Source organism: Echinops telfairi, unplaced genomic scaffold (genome assembly GCF_000313985.2).
Source record: "Echinops telfairi isolate 266 unplaced genomic scaffold, ASM31398v2 ScPeMD7_7469;HRSCAF=8507_0, whole genome shotgun sequence".
NCBI classification, from domain to species: Eukaryota; Metazoa; Chordata; class Mammalia; order Afrosoricida; family Tenrecidae; genus Echinops; species Echinops telfairi.
In genome coordinates this window covers 4609671-4633968 of record NW_022111372.1, presented here as the reverse complement: position 1 = coordinate 4633968, position 24298 = coordinate 4609671, and the positions used below count along the sequence as shown (strand labels likewise).

At 40.8% G+C, this 24298-nt stretch overlaps 1 protein-coding gene across 1 annotated transcript in view; it reads right to left on the bottom strand.

Annotated features, from left to right (window-relative positions):
* The window catches only part of CXADR (CXADR Ig-like cell adhesion molecule), a 75201-nt gene that overhangs the window by 32380 nt on the left and 18523 nt on the right, over positions 1 to 24298 (bottom strand). Inside the window, exons 2-3 of the mRNA XM_045284513.1 lie at positions 19639 to 19865; positions 2177 to 2346 (exon numbers count right to left, since the gene is read on the bottom strand). Coding sequence (XP_045140448.1) covers positions 2177 to 2346; positions 19639 to 19865 — 397 coding nt within the window. The remainder of the gene's footprint in view (positions 1 to 2176; positions 2347 to 19638; positions 19866 to 24298) is intronic.

Here is a 24298-nt window from a genome sequence, read left to right as displayed (position 1 = left end):
CTACGCTGTCTTAAAAGTCACTGTGGTAGTTACATAATCTGGTGCCATTTGGGACTTGAAAGGATTAAGAGGAAAGGGGTGGAGCCTAGTCTGTTAATCAGGTCAAGCCAATGAGGCCCCTGTGTGGGCATGGCCTTCTGAGAACTCTGGGAAATCCTGTATTTCCTCCTTGTTGGTGGGAGACGCCCCCTCCCCACCGGATACATTGTAGCTGACAAGCCACATGGACCTACCCTAATGCAACCACACCTCTGAAGCTGGAAAAGCCACAGAGAGACCCCGGCCTGCGCTGAGATGCTCACAACACCACTGGATCCAAAGGCTTTCTACCCACTGGCCTGTGATCGTCCTGCATTTGGCGTCATTGCATGTGTTTTGTGAGTCTAAAGAGGATTTTATAGATTGGTATTGGACATATGGGCTAATATCAGACTTATGAGCTTGGACTGGCCTGGATTGAGATGCTTTCTTAATGTACGATTACCCTTTATATAAAACTCTCTCTTATACACAAGTTTCTACAGATAGGTTTCTCTAGTCTATCCGGACTAACAGTTACCATGGGTTGGAACTGGCCCAGTGACAGTGTATTTGGTTTTGATTTCATCACCTGAGGTAGGGCCTATATTCAAGGTGCTAGCAACACGGGGGCGGGGGGAGTGTCAGGATGAGGAGTGGAGGGAGAGGGAAAGGGAAAGGAAGAGAGAGAGGCAAAAGGTATCAGGGCTGAGTGAATAGAATCGATCAAGCTGCACTTGCTTTGCACTTTCCAGGACAGAGGTGTGTCCCAGCAAGCAGTGGTCTTACGTCATTCACGACTTGGAGAGGACCCTAATTCTTTACTTCACAAATACATTATGATTCACACATTAAATGGGAGGATTTTACCTTCAGCTTTTAAATACCATATATACTCGAGTATAAGCCAACCCAAATATCAGCCGAGGCACCTAATTTTACCACAAAAACGGCATTTAAAATATGCTGAAAAACTTGGCTTATACATGAGTATATACGGTAATCTGTCAACTCTATGGCAGTGGGTTTTGTTTTTAACTCTTAATCAAAGCACTCAGCTGTGAGCTGAACAGTCAGCAGTCCAAACTCATTAGCCGCTCCAGAGAAACTCAAAGTGTTCTGCTTCCGTAAGTTCAGAGCCGAGGAAATCCTAAGAGGCACTTCTATTTTAGTGACCACTATATGGTCAGAACTGCCTTAGTGGTTACACAAACACACACATCTACATATATTATTTGTGTATGTATATGTGTACATATACATGCACATTTATATATATTGCTTGTATATATGTTTCACTTTTTTAGTGAATCACAAGATTCTTCTCAAATACATATACTGATTCTCCTAATATTTTCTTTCTGCTCTACATAATTTATTAACTTCTTTTTATTAATGGTATTATCAGACCAGTATGTAACATTCAAAATCAAATACCAATGTTCTAAAAGGAAAAGAAAAAGTGTGGTATATATAGATGAAGGTGAGATTAACTTAGCAATTTCCTTCTTTTTCACTATTTTTATTTTTTCAAGTTTTTTATAGTAGACTCTCCCCACATTGAGATAACTTCTATAACAATGGTTTGCTATTTCATTTTCTAAATTTAAGATGTTTTTACAGGTTGTTTCTATGTTATAAAGACTCTGTTTAATTTAAGAAATTCACTGAACAGGATTTTTATAACTCGTACTATGTAACTTTATTACACTGCATCATCACATTTAATGACAATTTATAATAGTGACAGAACCCTCATGTGAAATTTAAAATTCTCACCTAATTTTTAATCAAGTGCTGTTTACTCTCAGGCCCTTAACATATTATGCACATTTCTACCGTGAACCCGTCCCTGCCTCATACTGCCCCCACTCTCGCTTCACACGGCCCACTTAAAGACATTTCCAAACCCCCAGTTTCGGACGCTCACTTCACAGTTTCCTCTTCCTCTCTGGAAGGCAAGGGAGCGACCTCGCCTTTTTCTGACATTGCAGGTCACTTATTACTCTCGCCATTCTACGGCATAGTCCTCCACATCCAAAGGCATCTAGGGCTTTCTTCCCAGCTCCCCATGCCCACCGCGGTGAACAGCACAGTAGTGCACACAGAACCAAGTTCACAAACATCTGCTGAGTGAGCACGCCTTTATCCAACTTACCACTTGGTCCACCTGCTGATTGTCGGCTGGTGAGAGCAGCCACTCGATGTCCAGTGGCCCCTGGTCTCCAGGACCCAGGGAAAATTTGCATGGCAAATAGGCAGTTTCCCCTTTGGCTTTTTCAATCATCTGTTCAGAAGGAGAATCTATACTTAAGCTTCTGATGAAATCTGGAGGAAAAAAACACGTACACAGACTATTAACGCTGGAAGAGTTAATACCCAGATAGTGAAAATGGCTAAGCACTCTACCACTAGGTTGGAAGTTCAAACCCATGGACCGCAGAAGATAGGCCTGACAATCTGCTTCCTAAAGGCCACAGCTCTCTGGAGCAACCACCACCAAAAACTATATGTGTCTTTACGTAGGTAAGTATGTGTCCACGTATGTGTGTAAGACGGTATGCTAGTACATGAATATTCAAGTATAGTTAGTAAACAGGCATAACACAGTTCATAGTGTTCTACATCCTAGCTTGGGGAGTAGCATCTGGGGTCTTTAAAGCTTTCAAGCAGTCACCCAAGATATAATCTTAGTGTCCACTCATGTGGAGCAAAAGAAAATGAAGGAAATCAAAGGCTTAAAGCAGAAACCAGTCCTCCGGACAAATAACTCAGACAAACAATGTCCTCTTCCAATCTGAGACTAACAGAACAAAGTAAGGCAAAGTTACCTCTGCACCCAATGTGACCAGGGACACAAAAGCGTGGGAGAAAAATGTATAACTACATTCAAATTCCTAAAAAAGGAAGGAATGCAATGATTTATGGGCATTTTCCACAAACTCTTTGAAGCCCCTCACACGTATCAAGAGTCGTATCTATGTCCTTTCACCTAATAATTCTACTTGTACAGAATTCATATTTCTTATATTCAATGAATATAAGAATTATATTCTTATATTCAAATGATTGTTCATTTTTAATTATAGCTATCCAACGATATAAAAGAATTAAGGATATGATTTTATTTCAATTGTATAAAATATAGCACTATGAGTATGATAATTATACAGCTGTCATTAATGACGGGCATGAAATTAAAAAAAATTTTGTATTAAAGAAAATATTGTAACTTAAAAAAAAAAAAAAAAAAGGCCTTTCATCCAAATCTGGACGCCTAAATGAAATTCATCCTGCCTCGTGTTGTTGTTAGGTATCATCAAATTGGCTCTGACCCGCTGCAACTCTGCACAACAGAACAAAACTGCACGGTCCTGCGCCATCCTCATAAAAGTCCCCATGCCTGAGCCCCCTGATGCACACACTGTGTCAATACGTCGCCTTCCTCTTTTTCATCGCTCTCCACTTTACCAACATGATATGATGTCCTTTTCCAGGGACTGGTCTCTCCTGACAATATATCCAAAGAATGTAAGATGAAGTCTTGCCATCCTTGTCTCTAAGGAGCACTTTGGCCTTACTTCTTCCAAGACAAATTGATTTGTACTTTTGAGCAGCCTCTTAACATGCAAAACCCCATTGATAGGCAGCTGGTGGCTGTGAGGGAAGTGCACTGGCTGGGTTAGAACCTGGGACTCAGGGACTGAGGGTGAGAGTTCTACCACTAACACCACTGCCCTCATTATCCCCTAAAAATCCATGCTATTTCCTGTCCCCATTCTGGTCCATAACTCAATTTAAAAGGAGCCCTTTGTGGTACTGTTAGGTAAGCAGTGGACTGCTAACCACAATTCAGCAGAACAAACCCAGCAACCGTTCAGAGGGAGATGAGACATCCACTCTCATAGAGCATGGCCTCACAAACTGAAGTACCGTATATACTCGAGTATAAGCTGACCCGAATATCAGCCGAGGCACCTAATTTTACCACAAAAACGGCACTTACCTGGAAAAACTCGGCTTATACACAAGTATGTATGATAAGTCCCAGTGGGTCGACTTGATGGCAGTGGGTTTGCTTTTTACTTTACTGAAAGGGATCCCTACTGACACACATTATATACTTGACTGCTACCTTGGCATTTCAAACCCACCCAGTGGCACCATGGGAGAGAGACTTGTTGATCTGCTTTTGTAGAGATGACAGCCTAGAAATCCCTATGGAGCAGCCTAGAAAACCCTATACACTGTATTACATAATATCACTAAGAGAGTCAAAATCAAGTTGATTGCACCTGACACCACCACTCTATTTAAAATTATATGGTCTGATATGTATGTGTAAAACCTGAAGTGCTTCTGCTGAATTAAATTTAATTCCCTGAATAACAGTCTACCATTCTTAACTCATTCACTAAGGTATTTTTGACATCCCCAATTTATAATGCTTTTCGTTTTCCTTCTTTCCATGAGCTCACAGTACTTTTCTTTTTACTATTTGTATCATCCATTCAAAATTTCATACACACACTAACCTGCCCCACCCTTTATTGTTAAGCTGACTTAGGTGGGCCCAGAACTTTATTATATCCCCTAGGTGTTGATGAGTTATTTTTTGAGTACATCTTACATTTTAAAGTTACCTTTAAAATGCATATCCAAATTTACCATTTATGTCATTAGCTCCATTTAGAGTAGGTAGAAATTGTAGGCACCTCTTTCTCTTGTCTTAATGTCTAATAAAGTAATCAGTAACTACAAAATTAATGAAAATAAAAAGGTAGCTAGATTAAATCAAGTTTGAAAATATTTTAAAAAATTAAAAGTACTAATCTGCCACACAGAGAAGTAAGGAGTTTTTCCTTCTACTTAAAGAGCTCTTTATTTTATGGTCTTTTTAAAAATTTTAATCACATTGTTGGGAGCTCTTACAGATATTCTAACAATTTAAAATTCAATTAGATCAAGCATGATTGTACAATTTTTGCCACCACCAGTTTCAAAACATTTTCTTTCTTGAACTCTTTGATATTGGCTACCCTTTATCCCCTCCCTTCCTCATCCTACCCCCTAGGAACACTTATTATTATATATTATTATTTTATTGCCGTATCCAATATATCAGTTCACCTGCAATTCTGTTGTTCCTTCCCTTCTTGTGGAGTTATAAAGTTATCAACTACCCCTTCCCTCTCCCTCTTCCCGTACCCTCAGGACTCATTACTCCTGTTAGTGTTTCCTAAGAGTTATCGATGTTAACTTTCATGCAGCCAATGCTCTAAATTATGAGCATACACAGGCCTAACAAGATTAATAAGGTAAAACAAAAACCATAATAGTATGGGGAAGAAATACTAAAGAACTAGAGAATAGTTATGTGTTTCCTCAGTGCTATACCACCTCCTAGATTTATCATCCCTTCCAAGTGGCCTGTGTTAGACAGGGTTCTCTAGAGAGACAAAACCAAATGGCTGATAATTAAATATATTTATTTATAAAGATAATTAGATATATAACAAGAAATGAACTGTTAAATCATATACAGATAAATATATAATACAAGAAATGAACAGTTAAATTATAAAGCACGACAAATGGCTCAGTGCAATTTACTCCCGTGAGAGAGAGTTGTGAGAGACTAGCAGTCCTTCAAGTCCAGTCTGCTGCCAGATCTCCCTCTATTTAGAGAGAGCGAGGCTATGTCAGCACAGCAGCCAATCACAAGGCAGATCACCAACTGTCAACTAACCACCAGTCCCAAATGCCAGTCTCCAGCTCCAGAGATGTCCTAAAGGGATCTCAACTTACAGCAACACACTCCACAGGCTAGGCGTCCCACAGATAGTGTAGCCTATAAATTGAGGCACAGAACAAGCAAGGCAGCTGCACACTGGTCCGATGATCAAAGAGCAAGAGACAAGAAAGGCGAGGCTCACCAAGCCATTTATCTCTCTGCCCTTCAGTTAATCCCACTTGTGTTTATCGGCCAGGCTGGCACAATAAACTATCTCATGGCCCTTCTGTGAGAGACTGTCCAATTATCTCATAGGTGGGTTTTGGGTCTCCACTTTGTCCATGAAGAGCTCTTTCTCACAGCTATTTAAAATACTTTGTTGACTAAACTTAACTGGCTTGGGCATTAATATTTTATGGACCAAGTAAGGTAAATCCAATATAAGTACGTATTAGATTTCAGGATGAACGTTCCATTTCAAAATTAATTAAGACATACCCTTATAATCTGAAAGTTGAAAATATACAATCAAGGAGGAAAAAGTGTTATAAGTAAAAATGAAAAATCCCTGATCAGTTTTCCAAGTGTTTTTATTCTGCACAGGTCAAATAAAAAGTTAAATGCCATCGATTTGACCTCTAAATGCAGAAACATTCTATTTCTTTAATTCATGCTTTCAGTATTTATGCTTGTATTAAGGCTTAAAATCTGAGCACCCCTTTTGCAGAAGCTATAGATGACACTGAAAAGTGAAAATCCCAAATATGCTCGTAGAGCCCCTACATGGATCAAGACTCCACTGAATTCCTTCTAACCATTAACCAAACTGTGAATGTACACAGTGCACAGGCATAATGCGGTGCAAAGTGGATGGATGACCTCCGCCTTTCTCTGGGCCGGGTGAGGCAGTCTCCCTTCACCTTGCCTGGGTGTGTTCTTGATGGAGCAAACACTGTACTGCAGGTCACACAGACGTGAGTCATGCCTTCTTGGCTCTGCTCTGATTACCTTTTAAGTTTTTCTGTTTAACATAATGTATGTGGCCTAATCACGGTTCTGTTCCTGAGTCTGTAGTTCCACCTGTAACTATGCCTTTGTGACAGTCTCTTGTGCCTTCCCATGTCCTTTTTAAAGCTCTGCTCCTCGGCAAAACCTTGAACAGCAGATTGATGTCACGACAGAGGGCTCTCTCCTTCATCTGGATGCTATTTGTCTTGTCTTTGTCCCACTTAAGACTTAATCAATGTTCTTAAATTATATTTGAGATTGCAGCCCTAAAACAAAACTATACAAAAGCAAAATAATATGCAACTTTGTTTTGAAGTTCTCATTTCTTCCATTCTGCTAGCACTGAGGATTAGGTATGGGGCTGCTAACTCCAAGGTCAGCAGTTCAAACCTACACAATTAGATAGTTGCTCGGGAGAAAAGATCTCATAATGAACTAGACATAGGAAACCTACACAGAGTCACTATGTGTAGGAACTGACTTCATGGCAATGGCCTTGATTTTTGGTGTTTTTCCTTATTTTATATACAAACATTACTTTCACTTTAAAACACGGACGTAAAGATAAATGTGTGTGTTTACAAATGATCGGGCCCAATACTATACACCAAATTAACAACAGTTATTTTGGGGGACTAACATTTTAATGGAAGCATTTGCCCATTTGTTTTACACTGGGATTTTCTTAATACATGTATACTTAAGAAACTTTAAACAAAAATTTTTAAATGGCTTTCAGCATTTCTTTTTCAAAGAACATTTAAAACATTCAGGCACTCTTCGATGTGCTGTACTACGAAACTACACTTAATAACTTTTAAGATGGGTCAAAACAATTACTGGGTTTCCTAGCAACTTTAATGGTCTCTTCAAAAGGGCAGAGGTTTTTTATTTATTTATTCTTTCACATTGTTTTATTAGGGGCTCATACGACACTTATCACAATCCACACATACATCAATTGTGTAAAGCACATTTGTACATTCATTGCCCTCATCACTCTCAAACCATTTGCTCTCCAATTAAGCCCCGGGCATCAGGTCCTCATTTTTCCCTTCCCTTCCCCCTCCCTCATGAGCCCTTGATGATTTATAAATTATTATTTTGTCATATCTTGCCCTGTCCGATGTCTCCCTTCACCCACTATTCTGTTGTCCGTCCCCCAGGGAGGAGGTCACATATAGGTCCTTGTAATCAGTTCCCTCTTTCCAACCCACAGGGCAGAATTTTTTAAATGGTCACAAATGCAACAGTCAGGAGACAATTGGTTTTGATTCAGTTTCTAGAGATTTTTTTCCTATTACTAATTATTTTATTTATTTAGCAAATGAGTGATACTTGTAAATTCAAACATGGCCTGAAAACTCAATCAAGTAACTTGTCTGGTCCTAATTTTATTCACTCACAGCCAGAGTACAATGAGACATTATCTAGCCCCAAGTGCTTGCGTGGTCCATTTAGGAAGAGCTCGCCATTGGATAACATAAATAAACTGCAGCACATGCCATTTCAGAAGGACTGAAATAACAACTCCCAGTCTGGGTCTTGGTTTTTTCCTCAAAAGCAAATTCCAAATACTATGGATCATCAGAGCTTCTCTTCACTCAGAAAGACTCCTTTTGACCACCAACATGACCAAAAAACCCAAACTCACTGCCATCGAGACAGTTCCAACTCGTGGCAACACAACAGGGCAGGGTGGACCTGTCCCTGTAGTTTGTGCGATTAAAACTCTTTACAGGAGCAGAAAGCCTCATCTTTTTCCAGACAAGCAGCTGGTGGGCTTCAAACTGCTGACCTCGCAGCCCAACACAAAACCACCGCACCACCTGGGCTCCATCAATGTGCCAGATGCTCATAAAAGAGCCATTTATCCCTAACTAGGTGCTACTTCCTAAAGGGAGTGCTTTTATATCTTAAGTAGGTTACAGTAGCCTTTTTTATATTTAGTTTTATTATTGAGACCACAATAGAAACCAAACACCAACTCAAAAGTTTCTAAATGTCCGGTTCAGTGACATTAATTCGTCAAGTTGTACAACCATCATCACCCTCCTTTTGGAAGTTGCTCCTCGTGTATTAACATAACTCGATGCTCTCTATTCTTCCTGTTCAATCTTTGGAGCTGCTGGTGCCAATCTGATCCTATAAAATGGTTTGAAAGAACATAATGGTCAAGGCAGCCAATTCTTTACAACTAGTCAAGCTAAACTATTATTTGGTTTTAAGATTTCAGGGGATACTTTTGATTTAGGGTTATAAGAGTATCTCGACGCAATAGTTTCAGGGGTTCAGCTAGGCTCCACCACTCCATAAAGGCTAGTATCCAAGAGAACTTGATAGTTTCAGGGGTTCAGCTAGGTTCCACCACTCCAGAAAGGCTAGTATCCAAGAGAACTTGATAGTTTCAGGGATTCAGCTAGGCTCCACCACTCCAGAAAGGCTAGCATCCAAGAGAACTTGATAGCTTCAGGGGTTCAACTAGGCTCCACCACTCCAGAAAGGCTAGCATCCAAGAGAACTTGAGACTCTTCCACATTTCCCCGCTTTTGATCAGGATTTTTATATAGTGTTTGATCAAAACGCTCAGTAATGGCAGCCAGGCACCATCTGGATTCTTTTGGTCTCATGACAAAACAGGCAGCTGTTTCATATCCTCTTGCTGCTTCTTATTTAATGCATTTTATTGGGGGCTCATTCAGTGCTTATAACATTCCATACATCAATTGGATTATGCATATTTGTACATATGCTGTCATCATCATTTCCAAACATTTTCTTTCTGCTTTATCAGCTCCTCTTGTTTTCCCTCCTCCTGCTGCTCCAGGCTGTGCCAAGGAGAGCTGTTTGTAAGCTTCTAAGATCTCAAACACTACTCAAGGAACTACTAGATAACCTTGAAGCACAAAAGCACTATGTTAGACAAAAAAACTCTGATGTCACATAAAACTATGGCCCTGAACCTCCTAAAACCACGACTCCATGAAGTGTTTGAACACAAGAAGGAAACTTGTGGAGTAGTGGGCTATGCACTGAGTTGCTAACTGCAAGGTCAGTGGTTTGAACACAAGTCATTCCACCGGAGAAAGATGAGGTTGTCTGTTGCTCTAGAAAGATATGAAGACTGTAAAACCCAAAAGGGTAGATCTACTCTCTCTTCTATAGGGTCTTCATGAGACGCTAGTGGTTCAATGGCATGAAGTTTGGGGCAGCCGCCACAGCTACTTCTTTCTTTTATTTGCTACTGTGAATATATCTATCAAATTTTTGGCCATACACAGCTTCTTTCAGCTATCCAACTTATTAACAACACTTGTAAGAATCAGCTGTGTGTGAAATATCAGTTTTAAAGGGAAGAAAGAATGCTGATGAACAGACAATATGATAGACTCATTAGAAATCATTTGCAGAGCTGGGGTTTGCCATCTGTAAGCATTTTCTATCTGATAGCAACTTTCCTGAAAGAATTTGGGTGGTATAAACAGTCACACACTCAACTGCTAACATAAAGGTCCAAATGCTGAAGACACCCAGGGGTACTTTGGAAGAGGGGCCTGGTGATGTCATTCTGAAAAGTCAGCTGTTGAAAATTCTCTAGAATTTTTATAGTCAAACACACGGGGTCCCCCATGGGTAGCAGTCAACTTCACATCATTTTGTTTAAAGATCACTCCCTCCCCTAAGGATGGAGCATTCAGAACTGAAGAAACATTGCTGCAGAAGGGAAGCAGGGTTTGGAGCTGATGCTCGGCCTCCATTTCCTTCAGTTTCAAGTCCATACTATATAGGAACCGTGGCAGTCTACAGTTGTCTTATTCCTTTGCCAATCATAAAACTAGGAATCCTTCGGTCAGACTACCTGCAAGGTGGGTGTTTAAAACCCACAGAAAAGCCTCATGAAAACAGGCCAAGCAATCAGCTTGTGAAATGTCACACAGCCTTGAAAACCCCATGGAGCATTCTGCCCTGCACACATGGGAATCCCAGAAGTCAGATGTGAGGACAGTCTTGAACCTGGCAGCATCTCATTCTGTCGTACTCAACAAGCAGGCACAAGTATGGTGAGAAAAAGGATATTTACGAGCTCAAAGTGTTTCCTGCAAGACACAGGAATTACTAGAAAAGGAGTAACTGGACAATAGAGAAATCTGGAAGACATTGCGCCTCAACCAAATGATTCAAGTTCTCCCCAGCAAATGGACAATCATGCTTTTTGATATGATGGAGGAGAGATTCTTATTAAAAATGAACAACCCGATTTTAGACTTCAAACAAACCTAAAATGAGGGATGGTCTGCAAAATAAATTGGCTGGCTTGCATCAATAATATCCTGGTCATACAGGTGTAAGGCATCATCAGAACAAAAAGTCTTACCATAGTGAATGATGGGGGGGAGTGCGGAGTGGAGATCCAAAGCCCATTAGTAGGCCACTGGAGAGCCCCTTGCAGAGGGGTCTAGGGGAGGAGATGAGCCAGTCAGGGTGCGATGTAACAATGATGAGAAATACAACCTTCCTCTAGTTCCTAAAGGTTTTCCTCCCCGCTCCCACTACCATGACTCGAATTCTATCTTGAAAGACTGGCTAGACCAGAGGAGGTACACTGGTACAGATAGGAACTGAAAATACAGGGAACCCAGGATGGATGAGCCCTATAGGACCAGTGGTGTGAGTGGCAAAACAGGGAGGGTAAAGGGAGAATGGGTAAGAAAGAGGGAACCGATTACATGGAACTGTGTGTGACCTCCTCCCTGGGGGACAGACAACCGAAAAGTGGATGAAGGGAGACGTCGGACAGGGCAAGATATGACAAAATACCCATTTATAAACTATCAAGGGCTCATGAGGGAGGGGGGAGCGGGGAGGGAGGGGAAAAATGAGGACCTAATGTCGGGGGTTTAAATGGAGAGAAAATGTTTTGAGAAACGATGTACAAATGCTCTTTACACAATTGATGTGTGTATGGATTGGGATAACAGTTGTATGAGCCCCTAATAAAATGTTAAAAAAGAGAAAGAAAAAAAAAATATCCTGGTCATAAACGACTAGAAGATTCAGATTAAAGGAGACAAAATATAGAAGAGCTAAATGCAAGATGTGACGATCCTGGACCAGATCCTGAGCAGGTAGAGGACATACGTCAGTTGGTTCCATCTGAATCAGATCTTTGCATCAGATATACATTATCTGATGCATCAGCCAATGGAAAATTCCTCATTTTGATCACTGCACTGAGGTGAAATAAAACTAACATTTGGGGAAATATTTGTACTATATTTGGCACTTTCTCATTAAGACTGAATGTATTTTAAGATGAGAATTAAAAAAATTAATTTGGTGCACCGCAAGTAACATACACAAAGACAAACCCCTGCACAAATCAAGAGGGGAAGTACATACAACATTTTCCAATATATAAGCTTTATAAATACTGGGGGAAATTATCTGAGAGAAAAACAAAGCATATAAAATAGTAAGAGATAAGTATATGGTTAAAAACTACTACGATACTCAACTTTATACTCAACCAAACTTGTAATTAAAGAAATATAAATTAAAAAATGTAATAAATATAATGCTCACCAATGAGAATGGCAAAGTCAAAAAGTTGAATAAAAGCCAAGCATGGCAAAAAGTTGTAGAAACTGATACATCTGTACATAGAGAATAAGTTAGAACAACATATTCTGAACACCTAAGAAGATGTGTAAAATATATATGTGCAAGCCCACTTTTTAGGAGTTGGGACCTGCAGGGGCAGTTAATTATTCATCGTGGCTCCTCAAAACCTCTAAATCCCACTGAACAACCTTTCCCTGTATGGGTCTGGTAAGAAGGTAAGGGAAGTTACTGAGTGGATTCACCTGTCAGTACCTGTGAACATGATTCCCTGAATACCATCCTGCTGTGTATAAAAATGAGCCTCCTGAGAGACAGCAGGAGAAAAGCCAGGAGTGGAGTGTGTCCTCTGGACCTGAGATCCCTGTGCAGCAAAACTCCTGGGTCCACAAGACAGCTGTCCCGTAAGAGCAGCAGCAGCAGAACCAGGAGCCAGAGCGTGGAACAGAATTGTGGGCTTTCCAACCAGGGAGTAAGTAAAGCGGAGTGCTTCTGTGCAGGAAGCTACCTTGCGGAGGGAGGTGCCTCTGGCCACTTAATTGGGGAGGTTAAAATTAGGCTAGCTGAACCACACATGTGGACTTGAGTGTCTTTGAGTTGAGGTTTACAAGGGAGTGGTATGCCCCTTCGGTCATTGAAAGCAGACCTGAAAGAACTTTGTAACATGTCCTGACAAACAACCCTACCCTGAGTATTTCTTACTGACATTACAACTTGTTAACTTCCTCAATAAAACTTTTAATCATGAATTTTGTGAGTTCTGTGTAGCCACTGCAATGGATACTAAAACCTGGAGGTTAATTAGGGAACATTAATTAAGACAACACAGGGGATGAACGCTCACAAGAGCTAGGATATTCGTCACTATAGAATATGCAATAGGAAAATATCGGAAAACAGCCTAAACTGTACAATAAGCCAGACATTTAATGTAAACCCAAGCCTGTGTACCTGAAGCTAAAAGCAAATATACAAGAAGCCAGAACTAGTCTCCTCAGCAAACAGACTAAAACTTGCCCTGTGGGTACTACAACCAACCTCTGCACACATTAATAAAAATCTAACTATATATTGTCCCTCCAGGTTTCATGCCAGTCATTTAGCAGAAATAATAATCATCTAACCAAATTAGAATTTTCAAAAAAACATGACCTTAAAACTATTTATTGATTTATGGTGGCCTGCTTACAGTTTCACGGAGTGCTGCAGCTTTGCATCATGAACAAAGAATGCTGTTTGAACTGGACACGAGGTTCATGCACACAGAAAACTCTCAAGAGGATACAAATAAGCAGGCAATACCAGATTGTGCATGATTTCAGTTGAGGTCTGTCCTTAAATCAAATTCATATGTAAATCAGAACAGTGTGGTATGATTCACATCAAACATCAGTTAATCATATGTTTGTCTTAGTATCTAATATATAGTGTACCTTTCTATGCATAAAGAACAGGTAAAGGAATGCTTTGTGATACACTAAAATAAGCTCTAATATAGTAATAATGTAAGAGGGCTTTAAAAAGTTCATCGGGAAGGAAATTCCATTACCCTTTAATTCTATTTTTCCATTACTTTTTTGAAGTCCCCTCGGACAGTAATAACTGTGTTTTGATGATCCTTGCAAAAGTAGTGCCCATTTGTTAGTAGAAACCATTAAGTGTACCTCAAAATTTTAAGGTAATGGGCTTAATGGGGACTGTTAAACTAGGGACTGCCTATACTGATAATTCACACAACAGTGGGAAGATCATTCTTATCATTCTGTAGCCAAAAGGACAAACTACCTGGGAATTAATTGCTCAGGAGGAAAAACAATTTGCCCATTAAGATACTGAGGTACACAAGAATTTAACACTTACTGCCTCTGAGCAAGTTCGGCATTGTGCCAGGGGCTTTACATTTTTATTTCATTTAATCCTCATAAAACCTGTGAAACAGGCATTACAGACAATGAAGCCAAGGAACTGTTTCTCATGTGAAATCCAGGTAAATGGTGAGTAACAGCAGCTCTATGATCCAGACTAATGTGGAAAGAGGTAGTGAGGAAACAACAAAGCCACTCATAAGAAAAATGAGGAAATGAGCTCAGAGAATTCTAGAAACTGAAGGAGGTGGGGGCACTGTTTAGGTGGTAAGCCTATAGGGCAACTGGATTAACCGTTTCAAAGGGGCAAGGCAGGGAGGTCGAAGGGAAACGGAGCTGTAACAACAGTAAGCACAAGGAAGCAATGACCTGGAATTGATAGTGAGGATGGTTGTGCTACTCTGACTGGGCCTGAACTGCTGAAAGGTATGATATGTGAACTGCCTGTCCGTGAAACTGTAAAAATCATAAATGTGGGTGTTTTTTTAAAAAAAACTGTTCAGATAATGTCCTCACTTGATGGTAGTGAATGTTAGAAATAGCAGTATCACCAACCCAGCCTTATAAACCTGAAAATCACACTAGAGAGAGGGGTAGCTATCTATGGTCACTTCCTTTCTCAAAAATAAAAAACCATCTTTTATGTCCTGTTAATTCTGCCTCTTTAATCATCCCCAATCCAATCATTTTGGTTTTAAGTCCAGGTCACTATTAGCTCTTATTAGCCTGCTCACATTCCCGCACCCACTCTTCTTCATTCCAGTACTTTACACAGTGTTCCATATACCAAAAAAGAAAAATCGATGGCACTGCCATTCTTGGAAGTCCCTGATGATTTCCGACACTTTAATTCTCCTTTGATGCTCTTTATGAGCAGGGGTGTCCCAAATTCCAATTTCTTACTACAATCTGCTTACTTTTGGCTTGTCATTAGAAAATACTATTCACCAGACAAGGACATCAGAGCTGGTAAAGTGCAGGGTCAGTTAAAATGAGGGAACCCTCAACGAAAGAAGTTGTCTAACAATAGTCTCAAACACACCGATTGTGTAGACGGCGCAAGACAAAATGTTTTGACTTATTATACATGAAGTCATTATGAGTCAGAGCTCTCTCCACTGGCAACTAGCCGCAGCCTTTTACCGCTCTCCACCGTTCAGGTGTATGAGTCTCCATGCCCTTTGATACAGGAGACAGAGGACTGTGCCACTTGAAACCCAGTATGCCCCGAAATGTCAGAAGCAGCTGCAGCAGAACCAAGGGCAACACATAAAGCAGAGCTTGAACTTCTAGCCTTCAGAGTAACAGTACCTTCTGGAGGCTCACAAGCAGAGGACCATGCCTCCAGGCACTTAGGGAAGTCTACAGAGCTTTAGAGTTAATGCCCAGCAGCTACAGGCTCAGACTAAGGGAGGATCTCGGTTGCCTTTGAGCATGCGTAGGCTCAGAAAAGGCCTTTGTCAACTTGCCTGGAACAGAAGGCCACTGTGGTTCCAAGGGAGATCAAAGCAAAGTAAGGCATACCCTTGGGAATGGCTGGGAAGATGTGGCTGGGATCAGAAAAATTGTATCCGGAGTATTTCTGATCCTAAATTATACCGTTACCTTTCCTAATAAACTCCATAATCAGGAGTATAGTCTGCGAATTCTGGGCCATTTCAATGGATCATTGAATTCAGCAGAGAAGTGGAGTACCACAGGAGGTCTAGTTATTATCAGAATAGGGAGAAGATAGCTGAAGGTAGGCATAGCTATCTTTTCTGGTCTCAGCCTCGTAGCAGTCAACCTTGGGAAACTGTTGAATTTGACTCTTATTCCCTTGTGAAGTCAAAGGGGGTCAGATACTGCTCCCATGCCATTCTTAGAGTTGAACTTTGTGCTATTTTGAGAACACCCACCACCACCACTTTCAGGATGCCTTACACTTTCTTGGCTAACTTGCACTACTTTAGTCTCAGTTCAGAAGACATTGCTTGGATTCAAGTGTTAACTGATCAGAAATCCTCTGCTGAGACAAATGAGGAAGACTCCATCACTTACCAGTTATTGAAATGGCTTCTTTACTGTGTCCTCCTATTACCCATTCTAAAACACACTTTACAACTGACTCTGGGGAGAAAGACCATGCCCATCTTGATCCCACCCCTAATTTAGTCAACTCTCAGGTACTCAGTTACCATTCAACAACTATTTACCACATGAAGGAAGTTTTCTGTTGCTTTGTCCCCCGGAGACAAAGAACAGCAATGTTTTGATACTAAATATGAAGTCTGACCATTGACAATATACAAAGGCATCCTATGACTAAAGCAGGGATCCTCAAACTCTTCAATCAGGGAGCCAGTTCCCTGTCCCTCAGACCCGTTTGAGGGCCGGACTATAGTTAAAAAAAAAACAACTATGAACAAATTCTTATGCACACTGCACATATCTTTTTTGAAGTAAAAAAACAAACAGGCAAAAACACCTGGTGGGCCAATAAATGCCCTCGGCGGGCTGCATGTGGCCCGTGGGCCGCAGTTTGAGGAGCCCTGGGCTAAAGGGTTCAAGCAGTGACAGGTGAGGTCTGGGTGCAAAACCACAGCCAGTCACCAGATGCAGCTGAGTCAACTCCAATGCACCTGGACCCTCTGTGTATTCAATTTCACCCATGTGAAGACCAGTTCCCACAACTAGTATTCAAATGTATGCACTAATCACTAAAGCTAGTGATGGACACAAGACTTCTACCAAGCTCTACAGCCCGAAATTGGTCAAACATGCAACCAAGCATTGATAAATACTGGAGATTAGAATGAAAAGAAAACAAGGATCGGTAGTGAAATATGGCCTTGGTGATAGAAATAAGCCAGAGGTGGAATGATCAAATTTTGAAGGACTGTGACTTCTTTAAGGGCTCTGGTGATAGAGTGGGGTGCCCTACTCATCAGAGCTGCTAACCACAAGGTCAGTAATTAGAAACCACCAGGCACTACACGGGAGAAAGATAAGGCTTTCGACTCCCATCATCATAATCGCGGAAACCCATACAGGCAGTTCTATCCGGCTGTCCCCTAGGGTAACGATAAGTCTGAGTTGATTCAATGGCAGTGAATATGATGTCCCTTTCCAAGGGCTGATCAAATGTCCAAAGTACATGGGATGAAGTCTTGACATCTTCTCTTCTAAGGAGTACTCTAGCTGTACTTCCTATGAGACAGATCCTTTGGTAGCTTATAGTACTTTCACTATTTTTTGCCAACATCAAAATTTAAATGTATCAATCTTCTTTGGTCTTCATTTTTCATGGTCTAGCTTTCACAATGGGGAGGTACACTTTAGTTCCTCAAAGTGACATTTTTTCTCTTTTAACGATTTAAAGAGGCCTTACGCAGATTTCCCCAATGCAGTATGTGGTTTGATTATTTCACTACTACTTCCACAAAGGATGGCGTCTTAAGTCCCACTCTCTCCTAACCAAATAAACTCACCATCCTTTTTGTCTTGGACACCCTCAAGCAGGTCTAACACACTACCTTTATTTCCTGACTGAGCCTTGGTAGAAACAAAAAGACTGACTGTGACTTTTGAACATATTTGGCTTCTGGTTCTGGAACCTGCTTGGCTTACCCCTGCTTGACCTTTGGATTTTGGACTGAACCACTCACGACTGGAGACATTTCCTCAAAGTTCCATGAGTTTCTATGGAAAGCTGCAGCATATAGTGAAATCAAGAACATCAGGGAATATATTCAAGGAAGGAGTAGGGGAAAAGTGGAGAACAGTATCTTGGAAAAGTTGGATATTTGAAACATCTTTAATTTCCAACTCCTTGGGATTTATTTATTCAATGTCTTTACTGACTGTCTAATTTTCACACACATGTGACATCTGAAAATACCATGGCTCGGGTCAGGCGCACCTTCGTCTTCAAAGTACCATTCCTGCTTTTCAACATTTTAAAGAGACCTTGTGTAGCAGATTTACCCAATGCAATGCATCTTTTTATCTCTTGACTGCTGTTTCCACGAGCATTGATTCTTGAGTGAAGCGGGACAAAATCCTTGATGACAGCAATCTTTTCTTCGTTATTGTGATGTTACTTCGTGGTCCAGTTGAGAGGATTTTTATTTTCTGTAGTCTCTGATCTTCCTTAGCAAGTGCTGTTAGTCCTCCTCACTTTCAACAAGCAAACTTGTGTCATTTGCATGTCACAGGGTGTTAATAAGCCTTCATCCAATCCTCATGTCACATTAGTCTTCATATAAGCCAGTTTCTGATTACTTGCTTTGCATAGAGAATGAGTATGGTGAGGATACAACCCTGACGTACACCTTTCCTGACTGTAAGCCATGCAGTATCTCCTTGTAAGTGCTGTGGAATTCTCATTTTCTCCAGGCTATCCATAGTTTGTTATGAACCACACGGTCCATAAAACACAAGTCCAGTATTGATTCTTCTAAAAGAAATTACTACCACACAAACCTTCTTCAACAAAAAGCCCAGGAATCACTATGTGACAAATGTGACAAAACTGCTAAGAATCAAGTGATGGGACTGATCCCCGAGCAGAGGACAAGTGACGGAGCTCCTTTTTTGAAAGAGGACTGATGATGGGAGAAGAGACCAAGCAGCCCTTGTGGGAAAGCAGGTGAAGATGGGCCACAGGGAAGCAAAGGAAGGAAAGAATCAAGCAGGAGGTACAGGCTGGAGGGAGCTTTGTAAGCCTGGTCATGTGCTCATGGAGCAAAGACTGAATATTTACTGTTAATATCCCTATTACAAGAAGTATCAGCAAATCTAGCAAGAAATGAATGAAGGTGCTACTTACTTAATAGAGGAGCCTGTAGAACTGTGGTAAAAGCACTCGGCAGCTAAACAAAAAGCAGTTTGAACCACCTACCTACCCGCCACTCCTCAGAGAACGAAGTAGCAGTCTGCTTCCATAAAGCTTTGCTGCCTAACAACCCCGGGGGTCAGTTCGACAATGCCCTAAAGGATGCTAGGAGTCAGCATCAACTTGACTTGATGGCAGTTGTTCTTATCTTACTTCAACATGAAAAGAAAACACCGCATGGACAGCCTGAAATCCTAACTGCAGAGGAAGGAAAGTCGTTTGGCTATCTTCATCTCCAGGACAATATGACGCAAAGAGAAAATAATTGTACATCGCTGTATATATGGTTTTTCTCTCTCAAAATATCTAGTCATTCCAAAGATACTAACTAAAAGGGGGGTGGGAGGGGAAACCTAGAAATAAAGAGGAAAGGAACTTAAATTAACATCCCAACATCTTTGGTTTCTTGCAAAGGAGTATGTTATAATGACCTTAAAGACTACTGTTTATTAATTTATTTAATGCTGAGCTTTTAAAGAAAAGTCAGAGAATGTCCACACAGTTACTATTTCAAGTACGGAATACCGTGGATGCTAACAAGTCCGACACTGGGTGTCCCAATCCCTGTACAAACACTGAGTGTCCCAATCCCTGTACAAACAGGCACGCCGCCACCATGTCATCTGGTGGTCTCCTTTGGCCCACGTTACTAGAGCCTAGCTCCAGTCTGTGGCCCATGGCACCAACAAGCTTCTTTGGGATTGCCAATATTTGAACATCACCTAAACAGCGAACATCCCTATTTCTAGAAAAGAAAAACTACTTTCAATATGTTCATATCAGTCTAACTGCTCCAATTTGGCCTTTAAATATTAGTGAGGGGAGACGAAAACAACTACAGGGTCAAAATTATGCTCTTTGCAGCCTAGATTTAGTTTCTTAATTCCCATGTGTGCTACTTGGTGTCACATGTTAATATGTACTTGGATCCAAGAAAATTAATGCTTACAGTCAGATTAAGTTCATAACAGTGATTAATGACATAAGTATACTTATTTACTGTATTATGTAGGTCTTTAATGTCAATTTCCAGCTCCTCTCCCACAAGGAAAAGATGGTTTGGAAAAAAAAAAAAAAAAGCCGTTGCTGGTATAACATCAAAACCCAACTCACTGCTTGTAATCAATTTTGAATCATAGCTACTTCAGAGTAGAGTAAATCTGCCACCACAGAGGTTACAGGTACAGATGACCACATCTTTGTTCTACCAAAACAGGTTAGAAATGGAGAATTATTATCTTATTAATAAACAGCAACTAGCAGTAACTGAATGTTCACTGTGTGCCAAGCACTTTCCCAATATTTTATGAAGACAAGTATTAACTTTTTTGATTGTTATAATAACTATATGATGATAGAAGAGTGACAATGCAAAAATATGGCTGTTAAATAAATTTGCCTCAAAATCATAAGCTACTAAGGGACTCTAGACAAACTGACTCCTAAATAACAGTCAACTTATATGAAGTCAGCCAGTAAATACCCTGGACACAAGAAGTTCATTTTTAAATCACTATAAAGCACCAAATCAAATAAACAAAACACACACACACACACACCCTAAACCCACTACTGCACCACCGGAGCTCATTATATTTTAAAAAATAATAATTTTACTGGGGGTTCGTAAAACTTATCACAATCCATACATCCATCCATTGTGTCAAGCACATTTGTACATTGGTTGCCATCACCATTTTCAAAACATTTTCTTTCTATTTGAGCCCTTGGTAGAAAGAAAAAGCCCTTGAGCTTCTCCTTCTTTTCCCCTCCCTCCTGCACCCTCCCTCACGAACCCTTGATAATTTATAAAAAATTTTTCCATATCTTACACTGAGCGATGTTTCCCTTCACCCACTTTTCTGTTGTCCATCCCCCTGGGAGGAAGTTACGCAGATTATTGTGATGGTTCCTCCTTTCTCCCCCCACTTTCCCCTTACCCTGCTGGTATGGCTACTTTCAATATCAGTCCTGAGAGAATTATCTGTCCTGGATTCACTGTGTTTCCAGCTCTTATCTGTATTTGTGTATATGCTCTGGTCTAGCTAGATTTTTGAGGTAGAGTTGGGGTCACAATAGTGGGTGGGAGGACAGAGCTCATTATTAAAATCAACTACCAATAACCATGGTAGAAAAAGGTTTTGGCACATACTGGCCTGCAGTGTTAGTTGGGGTTGACTAGAGAAACAAATCCAGAGACACTTGCATCTCCAGGGCTCTGGCTGCCATCAGCATGGCTCCATGTGGCTTGTCAACAGGAAAGTGAAGCAGAGCGAGTATGTGTCCCACCTCCAGAGAGGAAGAAAAGGAGTTCCTAGAATCCCACACCCACCGGGAGATAGCTTCAGACGGTGACCTGACTGAAGGCTAGACTCCACCCCTTCATTCTTTTATCAAGTTGACATGAAATTGTACAATTAACCCAGCTGCTAACCACAGGGTGAGCTGTTTGTGACGTCACCAACCTCTCTGCAGGAGAGGCGTTCTGTCCCTATGAGGAGTTGGTTAGTCTCAGATACTCACAGGAGCACTTCTGCTCTGTCCGGTAGGGGTGCTGTGAGCCCAAATCAAGGCAATGGCAGCGAGTTTGTCTTTTTTTTTATAATCATTTTATTAGGGGCTCATACAACTCTTATCACAATCCATACACACATCAATTGTGTAAAGCGCATTTGTACATCATTCTCAAAACATTTTCTCTCCACTTAAACCCCCGACATTAGGTCCTCGTTTTTCCCCTCCCTCCCTGCTCCCCCCTCCCTCATGAGCCCTTGATAGTTTATAAATTGCTATTTTGTCATACCTTGCCCTGTCCGACGTCTCCCTTCACCCACTTTTCGGTTGGCCGTCCCCCAGGGAGGAGGTCACATATAGTATTTTTCATCATTGTTACATCGCACTCTGACTGGCTCATCTCCTCCCTGGCGAGTTTGTCTTTTTGTTGTGAAACAGGGAAGTGCCAGTCTAGTGGTGTAGTGGTTACGAGTTAGACTGCGATCCCAAGGTCAGCAACTCGAAATCAAAAGCTGCTGCTCTGCGGGCGAAAGATAAGGCTTTCTACTCCCATAAACACTTACAGTCTTGGAAACTCACACAGGGGCAATTCTACCTTGTCTTGTAAGGTTGCTATGAGTCAGTATTGACTGGTGGGCAGTGAGTTTTTTGTCTGTCTAGTGGAATGATCCATTGTCAAATTTGTCACATAAACTATAAAGTAAGGATATCTACTTGAGCGCTACATCTTTTCTAATTCCAGATCATAAATCAACTAGAAATATAACATCCATCTTCTCTCTCTTTTATATCAGGGCCATCAGTAACAAAACAAAACAACCCACTGTTAATCATGTCAACACCAACTCACAGCAACCCTCCTGGACCATGTGGAACTGCCCTTGTGAGTTTCCAGACTAGCTCTTTACAGAGAGTGGCTGGTGCTTTTGAACTGCAGACCTTCCGGATTGCAGCTCAAGGTATAAACCACTACATACCAGGGTTCCTTGGCATTAGTATCCATTTTTGCATTAACTGCAGGCATTTCTTATGTATTAGCATGCTAAATTATGGTAGCTGCTCTATTCATCAATAACTGTTAAGTCAGATCTGGTTCAAATTCCGATTAGGGATTACTAACTGCTTTACCATGGGCAAGTTTCTAATCTTTTTATGACTCAATGCATTCCTCTTTAAAATGGGGGTTGATGCCACCTCATTGTGGGAATTAAATAACATACCTAATGCTCTTAGAACAATTCCAAGTATCTATCTACCTGATATAAACTTTAAGTAGTATAAAAACTCATTGTTACCTTAGAACATTGTTACCTTAGAACATTCCAACTGTGATATAAACTCTCTTAAGTCTTAGGAATGGTAGCTTTTAAACTTGTATCCCTAAAACAACACCCTGCAGGCCACATGTGGCCCGCTGAGGACATTTATCCAGCCCGCCGGGTGTTTTTGCCACTGCTGCCTGTCCTGCTTAGCAGCCGACTCGTCCAGTGTGCATAGGAATTTGTGCATAGTTTTTTTTTAAACTAGAGTCCGGCCCTCCAAAGGTCTGAGGGACAGTGAGCTGGGCCCCTGTTTAAAAAGTTTGAGGACCCCTGCCCTAAAACATAAGCAGTCTCTACTATATAAAGACGTAAAATGTTGTAAAAATAAGTGAAATGTGTCCACTAGGTTTGGCAATTAGAAGATCACCAGTGACCGAGGCCCTATCAGATTTAATGAAGACTTTGGGGAGCTCCCACAGGATACATCTGCTAACAGTGGTTACGACATGCGAGTAGAAACAGACTGACCTCAGTTTTGAGGAATTGGCTTTCAAGGAAAGGAAAAAAACAGCCAAATGTGTGGTCAAGGTGAGGTTGTTTTGAATTGAGACATAAACCTGTTGATCACATTTATAAGTTGAAAGAGAAGATGAAAAGGATGAGAGGTTGCAAATAAATACAGAACTCAAACACTAAAACACAAAGACCCCAGAAGAGTAAAAAAACAAACAAACAAACAAGAAAATAGGCAATAAAACACTTTCAGACTGGAGAGTGGAAGGACTGGCACAGTGATGGGAAGTTTATATTGGGGGTGGGGTGGGTACTTAGAATGGAAAGCAGAAATAAATATAGGTAAAAGGGTTTTGGAGACTAATCCAAGTCTGAGATACAAAGGGGCTCAAAAAAGTCCAGGAAAAAATCCTATTGTCTTTTAATTCCGTTTTCCCATAGTCCCCTCCTCTCTGGGAAGTGGGTAGGGCATGAGAAGACTTGTACAATGGTATCAAAGTTCTGGGAGGAGTTGGTAGTTGATGAAGCTGGATGAAGATATATTAGTGTCTATCATACTATTTTCTCTAGCTTCATGTCTGTTTAGAAATTTCCATAATAAGATGTTAAACAAAAGGTATAAGAGAGGGTAAGGCTATGGAGCGGCTAGAATTCTCATTCTCTATCAGTAGGAGTGTCAACTAGACCATGATTTGAAAAACTGCCAGATCAAGGAAACATCCAGAAATGCACTTGTGTATAAAAATGCATGCAACCTGTGTGATCACGGGGTGTCGAACGGATCACTGAAGACAAATGGGTGCATAAACAAATGTGGTGAAGAAAGCTGATGGTGCCCGGCTATCAAAAAGTATAGCGTCTGGGGTCTTAAAGGCTTGAAGGTAATCAA